General features: G+C 37.9%; 1 protein-coding gene across 3 annotated transcripts in view; it reads right to left on the bottom strand.

Annotated features, from left to right (window-relative positions):
• The window catches only part of Dis3 (DIS3 exosome endoribonuclease and 3''-5'' exoribonuclease), a 30,302-nt gene that overhangs the window by 12,933 nt on the left and 4,181 nt on the right, over positions 1-13,188 (bottom strand). For all 3 annotated transcript variants that reach the window (XM_034498290.2, XM_034498288.2, XM_034498289.2), the window contains 7 exons: positions 11,913-12,080; positions 5,850-6,014; positions 4,529-4,642; positions 4,206-4,343; positions 3,349-3,495; positions 2,332-2,448; positions 2,000-2,101 (listed from right to left, as the gene is read on the bottom strand). In XM_034498290.2, the coding sequence (XP_034354181.1) occupies positions 2,000-2,101; positions 2,332-2,448; positions 3,349-3,495; positions 4,206-4,343; positions 4,529-4,642; positions 5,850-6,014; positions 11,913-12,080 (951 nt within the window). The remainder of the gene's footprint in view (positions 1-1,999; positions 2,102-2,331; positions 2,449-3,348; positions 3,496-4,205; positions 4,344-4,528; positions 4,643-5,849; positions 6,015-11,912; positions 12,081-13,188) is intronic.

The raw sequence follows: 13,188 nt of genomic DNA, 5'->3' as shown, positions 1-13,188 counted from the left end.
TGGTCATTGACTAGAGAATTGAGAAAATAGTAAAGTCTGTAGGAAAAGACACAAAATTGTTACAGAAGGCAGTAAGGGTGGCATCTGTGCCAGTGGACTGAAGTTTCAGTCCCCCTAACCTGTCCTGTCAAAATCTGCAATTTCTGGTCTGTATAAGTTGGTACCTATTAAGTTACAAACCCTTACCAACCAAGATTTCCCCACTGCTAAACCTAAACTACAGTGTTTTAAATATACTTGAAAGTAAAAGAAAAAAGCAAACTTTTGAGTTTTATAGTATACTTTGAACATGAATTTATAAAATATTACCCTTCCCCCTCTTCCCATCTCATCATCTGGTCTATATAAATTTATAAAAAAACAGTACTTTAAAGAATTTTTAATTTTATGTGTATACACATTTTGCTTGCATACACACACACACACACACACACACACACACACAAAACATGTGCATGCTTGGTACTAAGGAGGTCAATAAAAAATACTGGAACCCCTGGAAATAAAGGTACAGACTGTTATTAGCCGTCATGTAGGTGGTAGGAATTGATCCCAACTCATCTGGAAAAGCAGCCAGTGCTTTCAACTTTTAACTTCTGAGCCATCTCCTCAGTGCCACTCCCTGCCCCCAAATCATACTGCAAGAAAATAATTTATGTCAACTACATTTAAATGTTGTTTGGATCACTAGGTAGCAAATTACAATTTTTGTTTTGTGTTGGAGTGTAGCATATGTACATGTTCATATATGTAGAGGCCTGAGATTAACACGCATTCCTTGATCACATTCCACTATAGGTTTTTGAGATAGAGTCTCAATGAACCTGGACTTCACTGATTTGTTTATGCTGGAAAATGATATCCAGGGATTCTGTTTCCACCCACCAGTGCTAGGACTGCAGATGTGGTACAGTTTCTGTTTGCCTGTCGGGAACTGAACTCAGGTTCCCATGCTTGGGTACCAGGTATTCTGCCAACTGAGCCACTGCCTAAGGCCATAAAATGCAATATTCTCTGTAATTTAGGACACCTTCACCCATGCATTTCTTTTAGATAAATATATCATGTATTTACTTTAGACTGTGGTTGCTCATAAAACCAAAAGTTCCTGGCTCAGCCTTTAGGACGCTGAGGCAGGAAAATTAACAGCTTGAGGCCACCCTGACCTATACATGACCATCACCCTGACCATGGACATCAAAACAAAACAAAATGCAGCCGGGCGGTGGTGGCGCATATGTTTGATCCCAGCACTTGGGAGGCAGAGGCAGGCGGATTTCTGAGTTTGAGGCCAACCTGGTCTACAGAGTGAGTTCCAGGCCATCCAGGGCTACACAGAGAAACCCTGTCTTGGGAAAAACAAAACAAAACAAAACAAAACAAAAAAACAAAACAAAACAAAAAAAACCAACAACAAAACAAAATGCAAAGTGCTATGATCAGTATGAGATTTAAAAGTTAATACAAACGGCAACCAACAGATTGGGAAAAGATCGTTACCAATCCTACATCCGATAGAGGGCTAATATCTAATATATACAAAGAACTCAAGGAATTAGACTCCAGATAACCAAATAACCCTATTTAAAAATGGGGTACAGAGCTAAAAAAAGAATTCTCAACTGAGAAAACTCGAATGGCCGAGAAGAAATGCTCAAATGGCCCCGTAAGGAGAGCAACAAGATCAACCAACCAGAGTCCCCCCAGGGTCTAAACCACCAGCCTGGGAGCACATAGGGAGGGGCCCAAGATCCCAGTTGTATATGTAGGGGAGGATGGCCTTGTCGGGCATAGGTGAGAGAGGAGATCCTTGGACCCATGAAGGCTGGACACCAACTGGGGGAGAAGGTGTGGGCACATCCTCATAGAAGCAGGAGGAGGAGGGATGGGATAGGAGGTTCCTGGGTGGTGGTGGGGAATGGGGTAAGGGAATAAAATCTGAAATGTAAATATAATATCCAATAAAAAATTAAAAAAGAAAGAAAGTTAATACATTTACCTTTTCACAAAGATAAACAGTTGTTCCTCTTCTTGCTGATTCTTGATCCAATGCATTTCCTGGCCTGATAAAATGACTAACATCCGCAATATGAACGCCAACCTTAAAAAGAGAAAAGCTGTCACTCTGCCTCATTAATAGGAGACTTACACAATGGGATTTAGATCAGAAGAAATGTAGCTAAACTGAAAATGGACTCAGCTACTAATTCAACTCTGACACACAGCTCTTGGTTTTTACAGCTATACTTTTATAGTTTGTCCTGGATCAAAAAACAGTGAACCCTAAAACTGAAATCACATTAGCTAAGAGTGTAGCGATGGTATCAGTACCTCCACGTTTCCATTACTGAGTTCTCTACAATGCAGGGCATCATCTATGTCAGTACATCCTGGAGGGTCCACACTGCAAACACACAGATGTCTCAGATCTTCTCGGTTTTTCATGTCCTAGAAAATACCATGTTAAAAAGGGAAAACAACAACAGAAAACCTGGAGGAATACAATAGCAACACCACTCTCTTGGGAAACAAATATTTCCCTAAAAATAAGTTAGCTTTCCCTGTTATAGAGAAACTTGTTCTATGCTTCTAATTCTACAGCCTGGAAACATCATTTTCCACGGAAAAAAGCAAATGATTTGTGTAACACCTAAAAAGGGAGTTATGTGAGAATTCTGAGTGCTGATGAGAAAACTCCAGGAAAACAAGAGTCCTGTGATCTCACTTCTTCAGGAACATGAAACTGTCTTGGACTATGCTTCCGTGCTCCTCCCACTGTAGGAGATAGGAGTGAGTCTGGGTTACTCATCACGGCTGGTACTGATATTTGCTTAGATGCCTCTTTGGAAAAACATGTTTTTGACACATGCGGCTTGTCCATGTAATTGTACACCTTACTCATTTACCCATATTTAACCTCCGAGGATAAACTGTTTGATGCTCTGAATAAAGTTGGCTATTGCCTAAGACTTTAGTCTGCCACATGTTTAGGCTCCATTCTCCAAGGTTCCACTACGTTTAGAACAGTAAACACCTAACAATGCTGTAACTAAATGTGAAAAAAAAGCCATGGTTTCTACATTATTTAAAAACATACAGAAATTAAACTACATCGTGGTCTGGTTCCTAGGGACTCAGGAGTCTAAGACAGGATAAAAATCCAAGGCAGACTGTGTAACTTAGTAAAACCCAACTGTAAAGAAAAACCAAAATGTAAAATCGGGTTAAGAATTTACTCCAGCGGCAGAGTGCTTGACTAACTTGCAGAAGGCCCTAGGTTCAATCACCAATATGAACGGCAAAGAACAACATCATGTTTAAAGTCACTATGACCTGTTTTCAGCTCACCTGCTCAGTAATGCTCCAGGGCATCTTTGGCAGGAAGCTAAGAACAGCCTGGGAAAAAGGCTGATGAGGAACGTCGTGCTCAAGCAGCAAAACTTCAGTTTCTGTCTCTTTCTCTCCAACATCACCTAAATTTTTCACAAAGTGTCCCTGAAATCAGAAAGTATTATCAGAAAGGTACACTTGTCAACTAAGTCACCTCCATTGTGCTGACTCTTCCACCCCTCTCTGTCTATCAGCTCCGCCTTCCTACCGGTTTCTGTAACAGATGAAGACAGCCCTTCTCGGGTTAGGAACACTTGCTCTTGCAGAGGACCCAGATTTGTTCCCCAGCACCCACATGAAGGCTCACAATGATGTTACTGCAGCTCCAGGACTGACAGCCCCTGCTGGCCTCCATGGGCACCAGGCATATACTGTGGTACCCAGACAAAATGCCCATACACATAAAAACAATCAAGCTGGCAAAAACCCTTTAGTAAATCAAACAATTTCTAGTGAAAAATAACAAGACTTTTAACTGCCTTTGCGGGTCTGATTCTTAGGCCACAATGCTCGTTTAGTTCCTGTTAACCTTCAAGGTAACCTACACTTTAAAAGCAATAGCTTCAAAATTTGATTAAAATTTATTTGACTCACATTCTTCTTCCATAAAGTTTATCAGTAAAGGTTTTATGGCAATTTGAGTAAAAGTAGCCAGATGACTTATACTGGAATTAGAAAAATTTCATCTATGCTACAAAGAGGTAATCATGAAATATTTGTATACATGTAAGTACCATATTTTTACCAAAAATCAACAACATTATCTACAAATTTTAATTAAATACACAAAGATAAAATTAATATTCTAAGTTTACATTTGGATATCTAGAACTTCTGGGCCAACCATCAATAGCGACAATAATTCTCCGTCCTTCTAATGCAGAAGCCTGTCTGGTTTCTATCCGAATTCGTGGAATTCTCTTATCAGCAGGTGTAAAGAGATGTCTTCTGGACTAGAGAAAATTAAAAACAAGAATTATGGTCCTGGATCAATCATAGGTCCTAGCACATGCTATACAAGTACACTACCATTGAGTTATATCTCTAACTTACGAAAACCAAAGGGGACAAAGGGAGAGCTTTGAATTGTAGTCAGTGATTATCAGTTTTCAGTAATGATACCAAGGGCGTTACTTACCTCCTTAATCTCAGACTTGGAGAGCATGCCACAGTATGGTCTCCAATTCCTTTTTATTATCCCCACGACTCTACCTGTAGGCCTTAACATTTTTTCACTTACAGCAGTCTTAAGCTGAAATGTAAAAACAAAAATCTTCAGTTATATTTCTTCTAAGTAAAATGAAGTCATTTTTCTTCCAATTAGAATATGCATATGGACACTAATACATTCAGGTAGCAAACAATGCCATGAAATTCAGAACCTTTATGCTTCAAAGTTCTAGACACAAGCATACCACCTGAACAATGCTAACTGTTCCACGACAATAAAGCACTCCATAAATGATGTCAAGATGTGCACAGGTGAATAAATGTGCCAGAACTCAGTGTTTTCAAAGTTAATGTGAGGATTTCCTGACAAAACACAGTGTCTAGGGATTAGTTAGTTAATAATTAGTTAACTATGTAGTTATTATGAAGACCATGTTATGTTGTATGGAATACTTTACAAAGTAAATATATCTTTAACAGTTCTATCTTATCACAAGTTAAAAGTCAAAAAAAAAAGTTAACCACTAAAAATAGACCCTATAATATTAGACCTCTAACAATTCCAAAGGATTATTATATTCTGCAAGAATAATGCTATAGTCAGATTTCAGGAAATTAACTGTAACTAATGAAAACAAGAGCAACATATGCTAGACCTGTGTCATCCTGAGAAAATGGGTAAACAGGTCATGTCTGGAAGATATAATAACGTGTAAGAAACAACTCACTCTTCCTAATAAACATATTAGTAGAAACAGGGTAATTAAGCATGTCTAAATACAAAGATCCAGAAATACAGTTTCTAAAATTATTTTAACATTGCAAAAAATGTTCAGAAAATTCTACATTTCTATTTCCTTAAACTGCATTAATTCAGATCATATACAGAATGTAACAGATTTCCATTTGATTCACAATGTGAAATACTTAAACTCATTTAGGTATAATGTCATTAAAAGAACACAAGTTTGTGTAGTTAAAATAGAAATCAACAATGTACATAACTTGTAATAAAATTAAAAGTACAGAACTTGGGAGAGATGGCTCAGTAGTTATGAGTATTGACTGCTCACAACTGTCAGTAATTCTAATTCTAGGTGATCTGACATCCTTTTCTGGCTTCTGCAGACAATGCACATTCATGTTGCACAGACACACATGCAGGCAAAATACCCATACATATAAAAATGAATAAAACTTTTAAAAAATTCAGAACTATGGTTTTACTCAATAAATATGAAAAAAGATGGCATGTTGAACAGTACAACAAGACTTGCTTTCTCTCATACCAGGAGTTCTCTCTCCTCATCTTTCTCCATATCATCTTCATTTTGACCTTCATCGTGTAAAACCACAGAAGACGGTGCCACCCACTGACTCTTGGGCAGTAGCTCCACAGCCACAATGTCTTCATGAATAGCTCTGTTTAGATGTTTAAGTCCTTGTATAAGTATCTGTGTAAACCAATAAATGGCATGCGTTGAAATAGATGTAATGAGAATAACGAAAGTTATCTAATAGAAGGCTATAGTCTAATTATTGTATTTAATATCCATTTCTCTATGATTTTTCCTATTTTAAAATAATCATCTGAGTTAGGTTTGCTGGGTAAACATGAATGCTAAACAAACTTAGTTGATCTGAATTAGGTCCCAAGCCCATGGTGGAAGGAGACCTGAAAGATGTCCTTTATTTCACATCATACTCCCAACTCACACTCCACATCATTTATACACAACATAATCATTCTCAAAATTAAAAATACTACTCTTCATTTCATAATCTTAATTTTTAAATTTTAATGAGAAAAACAGTTCAGGAAATATATGGATTTTGTTTAGGACTCCATCATAAACAATGGCTATAAAACAGTTCGGAAAACCAAACTATTTCAATCTCAGTCTCTTGGTTGGTAAAAATGAAAATACAACTTTTATAGATTGCATTGAAGACTAAGTGAAAGGCCCCCAAGTCAGCAGTTAGACAAACTTGATGAGAGCACACACTCTAAAGGCTACTTGCTATCGTGTGTTTGTGAAGCTCTTTTTATTGTGCAAATAGTATTTATTAAAAGTAGACACATGAAACAGAAATATCTCAGTTTACGATCCTTGATGATTCTCTTTAAAAGTGAGTTCCTAGAAACTTCGAAGACAATTGGTCTCATGAAAAGTCATTACTGTTCGAGTGTTTATTCCCTTCTTACCAACCAGAAACAGAAGGTAAGCCTGAGAACTGGCTGTGTCATGTGTTGCCTGCAAGCACACATATCTGCACTGAAGCCCACAGACCACATACAATCCTGGGCATGGTGGTCCATGCCTGCCATTCAGTCCTAAGCAGATGGAGACAGCAACAACTCTAGAGCTGACTGGACAGACAGTCCAGTTTAACTGGTAAGCTCTAGGTCAAAAGAAAGCCTATTATTCAGGAAATAGACCACACTTCTAAGGCTATCAACTGAGGCTGACCTCTGTCTCTAAACTCACATGTACATACATACACACATGAACTAAAACTAAAAAGTGAAAACCAGGCGATGGTAATGAATATCTTTATCCCAGCACTAGGAAGGCAGAGGCAGACAAATCTCTGTGAGGCCAGCCTGGTCTACAAAGGAAATTCCAGGACAGCCAGGGCTGCACATAGAAACCCTGTCTTTAAAAGACCAAACATAAAATAAAATAAAGTGTGAGGCAATTTAAATTCTCATATAAAAATTTTAATCAGCTCAAGGTATTTTAGTGTATAAAGAATTAATAGACAGGCCAGTAAGGTAGTTCCATAGTAAATCTTGGCTTGGACTAGTTCAACTCCTGTGACCCACTCTTTGGAAAGAGAGAATCAACTACTGTACAAGCTGTTTTCTGACCTCTACACATTATGCACAAGCATATGTATGCACATACACATACACAAATGTACACACACAAGAGAATATCTTGTGCAATGTACGGAAGCATCACCTGTCAATAAGTTGATGCTGGCCTATTAGCTTAGGCAGGAAATGGAGGGGGGCGGGGGGAGAGTGAAGTTCCAGAAAGTATAGAAAGGGGATTCTGGAATACAGTCAGGCATAGAAGAGTCACCCTAAACGCTGATGAAGACAGGTGTATAGAATTGAGGAGATAACCAACTACGTGGCAGCACATAGAATAACCAGGTTCATTAAGTTACAAACTAGTGGGGACAAGCCAAAGTTTTATTTCTAGACATTTATTTATAATGAAGTCTCAGAGGTTATTTCAAGGAACTTGGGTGTGGGTGGATGAAAAGCCCTTGGTTACAAATGGCGCACTGAATGTGGGATTCAGAGTCTGAGAAGTCCTTGGTAGAAAGAGGTTTCCTAACCAGCTGGGAGTGGGAAACCAGAGAGGCCTAGTGTAGCTCCTTTAGAGGCCCTGCTGTGCAACAAGGCTGGTGGGCTGCCTAGTACTTGAATGACCTGTCAGCAGCTGGCTTTAGGAGACTCATGCCAGAGTTGCACGACAAACTCTCTGCAAGTCCAGACACTCACAGGGTGGGGACCAAGGTTTCCTGGGCCAGTCACCGCAGGGAGGTTGGGAGATTCCACTGAGAAGCTGACAAATGGCTCAGAGTGTCCCTCCTTGTCTGGGAGGTTGGCCCTTTAAGGCTTGGCGTACACACCAGAGAATGGCTACAGGCAATGGAAGCCAGTCCCAAATTGAGAAAACCTTCTGAACAGGTACAATATGTACTAAAATATGCTTAGTTACTAAAGAAAAAAAAAAAAAAAGAAAGAAAAAAAAGAAACCAGGTATAGACAATCATAAAAAAAAAAAAGAGTAGTTTAAAACTAAAAAAATTAAGTCCTTAAAGTGAGAATTAAGAGATTAAAAGAGGAGAGATCTGATACAAATAAAAAAATAAGACTAAAAGAAAAATATTTCCTTTGTTAAAATGGAAAACACAAGGAAACAATATATATCTGGATCTCACATTTTGCTTCACTTATCAGCATATAAATAATATGTTCAGTAACAATTACAATTTTATATATCCTTTTTTAGAAAGATCAGAATAAAACAGACTTCGCTAAGGAGAGGACTGAAAGATGGAGTGCTAGATTACAAGCCACAGAACAGAGATTAGAGGGTCTGGAACCTACCGCAACAACAGAAAAGTCCTTCCAAATGAGAAAAATTCACAAAGGCTTGAGGAATTAAAATGGCAACCCATAAAGATGCAATATGCTGAATTAAATATCCAGATTTTGCTTAATGATGCTACTGTAGAGCAATGTCATACAATAGCTAATGTTTCATTTTTCTGTAGTTTGGAGAAAATACACACACACACACACACACACACTGTGTCAATATATCTTACAATTGATGCCTATTTAGAATCCCAATGGGCTGTCTTAAGCTCTGAAAGGGACGATTTTAAGACTGCACGTATATTAGAGACCATGGCTGTCTTGGCCTTTACAGATTACAGCAGATGATGCTCAGGCATGTCTCCATTATAATACAACTATTGTTTTAGACACGGCATAGAAAATGTTATGGATATATATTTTACAATCCGACAGGTCACATAATTGTGGAGAGACCTAACATAAAATAGAAGGGGGACATGGAATCTCCCAAATAGAGATGAAATAATGCTTTCCTGACCTTAAAGGTTTTAAGCATCAATGAGACAGACAGCACAGTGGCTGAAAAGCACTGGAGTTTTGGAAAGACTGAATGCGATCAGCATAAATATGCGATAACCTCAGAATGGAAAGCAGAAAGTGTGGTGCACTGGAGAGAAGATTTTGCCTTTGTTTCAACAGGAGAGAAAACACTGTTGATTCCATCAAATTGATAAAAATAAGATTTGTCAGAAGACCCCCTGAAGATCCTGACTGCAGACAAAAAAGAAATCAAGAAGAACAAAACAGGTAAAGTACATGCTGATCCTTTACATGGGAACAGCTCTGAGACTGGTTGAGAGACGCAAACGTTTCCAGCTAGAACTTCAGCTGTGCATAGTCAATAAATCTTGCTGGCTACAGAATCCTCAAGACTTAATTGTCCCATCCTTTTAAATTGCATAGATAAAAATTTTATTCAGGTTGGTTATACAATCCAAACTAACTTATAGAACACAAATGCCTTGCCATCTCAAACTGAGAACTGGGAGTCATCTTTAACTGAATAGTGCATACTGCACAGTCCATGCAAATGTTATTGCAAAATGTGTATTTACTTGTGTATATTTATGTTTAGACCAATGAAGTCAATATAGCCCTGACAAGATTCACCTTCAGGGATGCTGAAACACTGAGGGATATTTACTCCAGAATCCTGCCTGATCCTAGCACCGACTGCCTCAATGCTATTCACTCAAAATTCTGCATCCAGGACAGTTTCAAAGAAAGCTGCTGACCCAATTGGTCTGATATCACTAAGAATGTTCTAGTCAGGATGTCACTTAAGCCCTGAACTTTCTCAGCAGAGACTGGACAGCAAATTTATAGCTAGCTTTAAGACTGACCAATACCACCAGGCAGTGGTGGCGCACGCCTTTAATCCCAGCACCTGGGAGGCAGAGGCAGGCGGATTTCTGAGTTCGAGGCCAGCCTGGTCTACAGGGTGAGTTCCAGGACAGCCAGAACTACACAGAGAAACCCTGTCTTGAAAAACAAAACAAAAAAAAAAAAACCAAAAAAACAAAAACAACAACAAAAAAAGACTGACCAATATCTCAATTTTTTGGAGGGGCCACAAAAAGGAAAACGACACTCCAAATCAGCAGGAAGTTCTTTTAAGAGAGCCACATCCCATTCCCAAAAGACAAGGTGGGTGGTTGTCATTCATTCAATGGATGATAGATGTTTGTTGTCATTTAAAGCAGTGTTAGTTATGGTCTTGGGCAGGGGGGAAACAAGATAAGGGAGGTTAAGACTCAGGGATTTCTCTCTGTTCTTTCCTCTATCCTTCTTTATGTTAAGGGGAAGGGGTGAAGAAGGGGTGAAAAGAAAAAAGGTGAATATAGGAATAACAGGATAAAAGGGTGGATTATTGAATTTACTTAGACCAAAGAACATCAAAACAAGCCAAATATTTTTACATTTGGTATAGACCTTTGCATACTGATGCAAAATTAAGATTATATTTTGTTACAACATACTAAGTATATGCTCCAACTCTTGTTTAAGATATTGTACCTATCTAATTCTTAAAACTGCAATGTTAAGTTCTAGTCCTTTTAAAATCTATTACAAACCACTAAGGATTAAGTAAGAAATTCAAGTTAGTAGTTAGACAATCAATCATGACTCATGGTCATGTTAGATACTATTCTACAGTAAGATGTTTTCAAAGTTGAACAGATAGTAAATAGCTAGAGACAGGTAATTCAGAAATACGATAGATACAAACTACCCACACTTCAACTGCTGATAGAATACTGTCCAAACTGGACAAACGAGAACAGGGAAGTCGACTGCTGAGCTTTGCAGTCCTTTATATTCCCAATTCACAAAAAGTCCACAGAAGGCAGAAGATGGATGCTCCAACATTACAGAGAAATTCTGGGGAACTAGCCAGGCAGCCAGCTTTCTCTATTATCATTTCTATAGTTTTGGAAGCTGTTTGCCTGAACTTCCTGCACACTCTGGTAATATTTATTCCTTCACATGGCTCTGATGGGGCTGAAGACTAGCTAGTCTAACAATTAAGCTTCAATTGGTTAGGACTGTTTGTACATCTAAGAAGTTATTATTGGGTTTACAAATACAAGTTTTGATATAAAATGATTTAGGTATGGAACTCTAACTCACCAAGACAGGATAGATGTAGAGTACTTTCTTCAAAGTTGCCAAATACAAATGAACTAGACATTGTGAATACAATCTTACCTGATAGTTTTAATAATTGTTATTATTGTATATAGTTTATTACTGCAAAAGAAAATACCTTTCATTGGACTAAAAGAGGAAAATGTAGAAAATCTCTTGTGTAATATACGGGTGTATCACCTGACATACAGCAGCTATGGTCTATGAGCTTAGACAGGAAATAGGGAGGTAGTTCCAATTCTGAGCAAGAGGAATCCAGGACAAAGTGAGGCACATGGGACATTCACTCAAACTATGGGACAGTCACATAAACCCGAGGAGTGTTAACTAACCGTGTGGAAGACATAGAATAATCTATAGGATAAATAAGTTACGAGGTTGTCGGGAAACAAGAAAAAGGTTATGGCCTAGGAATTTATTAACAAATAACTACTCTCAGAGTTGCTATTTCTGGGAACAAAAAGACTAGGTAGAAAAGCCCACAGTTATACACAACAATACATTTGTTTTTTAATTTTTAAAGGTATTTATTTACACTTACCTCTTTTTCATCTTCTTTGTCTCCATAAATCCACACTGTAGCTTCTAAGTAATTTTCCCTGCTAGCTCTGAATGTTCCTTGAAGGTATGAACCAGATTTTATGCCTTGTTGAAGTTTGCTTAAGGGAAGATGCTCTGAAAATATTATTTTCCCACTTTCTATTTCATTCTATGAAACAAGCAAATCAAAAGTCTGTTTAAGACATTGTTTCTACAAGTATCATACAACTTAAAAATCACATATAAAATATACAACTGAATTTAAATGAACAGAGCAGAACATTTTTCTAGACCACTGCTATCTAAAATAACTTGCTGTAAAGAAAGTGAAATTTTTTACTGATTTTCAACATGGTAGCCACTAAGCACAAATCTCTTCAACTGTTGAAATGTGTATAATGGATTTTATATTTAAATTACATTTAATCAGCTACATGCAACTAGTAACTAGTTATTAGAGTACGCCAGAACATATACTCCAAAAGGCCAGTCCAGCTTGTATCACCCAGCATTCCTTAGTTTTGTAAAGTAGGTAGCTAAAGACAAACAGGATGTGGGGAAAACTGTTTAAAGATGCATGTATCATGTCCTATTAGATAGACAGCTACCTCTGTACCAACAGCTATCCTGCAATCAGGTATGAAACACTCCAGTCCCTTGAGTCGTGCTTATTTTTTATAGTGGTAGATAAGTGCTTCAAAATATATTTGATAAGGACGCTGCTAGCACATGGCTTGGGCACATGGCTTTAATCTCAGCACTCAAGAGGCAGAGGCAGTAGAATCTCTATGATTTTGAGGCCAGCCTGATCTACAGAGCAACTTCTAGGACAGCCATGGCTACAAAGATGAGCCCTGTCTCAAAAACCAAAAAAGGTGCCGCAGCTCAGAATAGCTACGCTAACTGCACAGCTCACTGAGACTTTGGGCCTGATTAGTATCACTGCAGTTTTCATTTGTGAATTCTTATGACCAATAGTCATCATTTACATTTACCGTAGCTATGTGCCAAACAAGACAAGAATTTTATGAATGCTTCATATTATATTTTATTCATCTCTCTAATAATGGTATAATTATTAATAAATATGTGTATATGCACATACACTGAAGAATTTCTCCTGTGGTCTTTCTCAAACTGTCTGTTATAGTAACTGTGTACTTATCCCCCAGTCTCCAATCTTTGCACTGATTCAATATACTGTCTTATACTGCCATTAGAACAGCCTTCTATATAAATTACCTTTTTGATCACAACTCTCTGTTCTCCAATTCCCT

The sequence above is a fragment of the Arvicanthis niloticus genome, chromosome 3 (genome assembly GCF_011762505.2).
Source record: "Arvicanthis niloticus isolate mArvNil1 chromosome 3, mArvNil1.pat.X, whole genome shotgun sequence".
Taxonomy (NCBI): domain Eukaryota; kingdom Metazoa; phylum Chordata; class Mammalia; order Rodentia; family Muridae; genus Arvicanthis; species Arvicanthis niloticus.
Note: the sequence above shows the minus strand (reverse complement) of the source record. Positions and strands in the feature narration are given on the sequence as shown.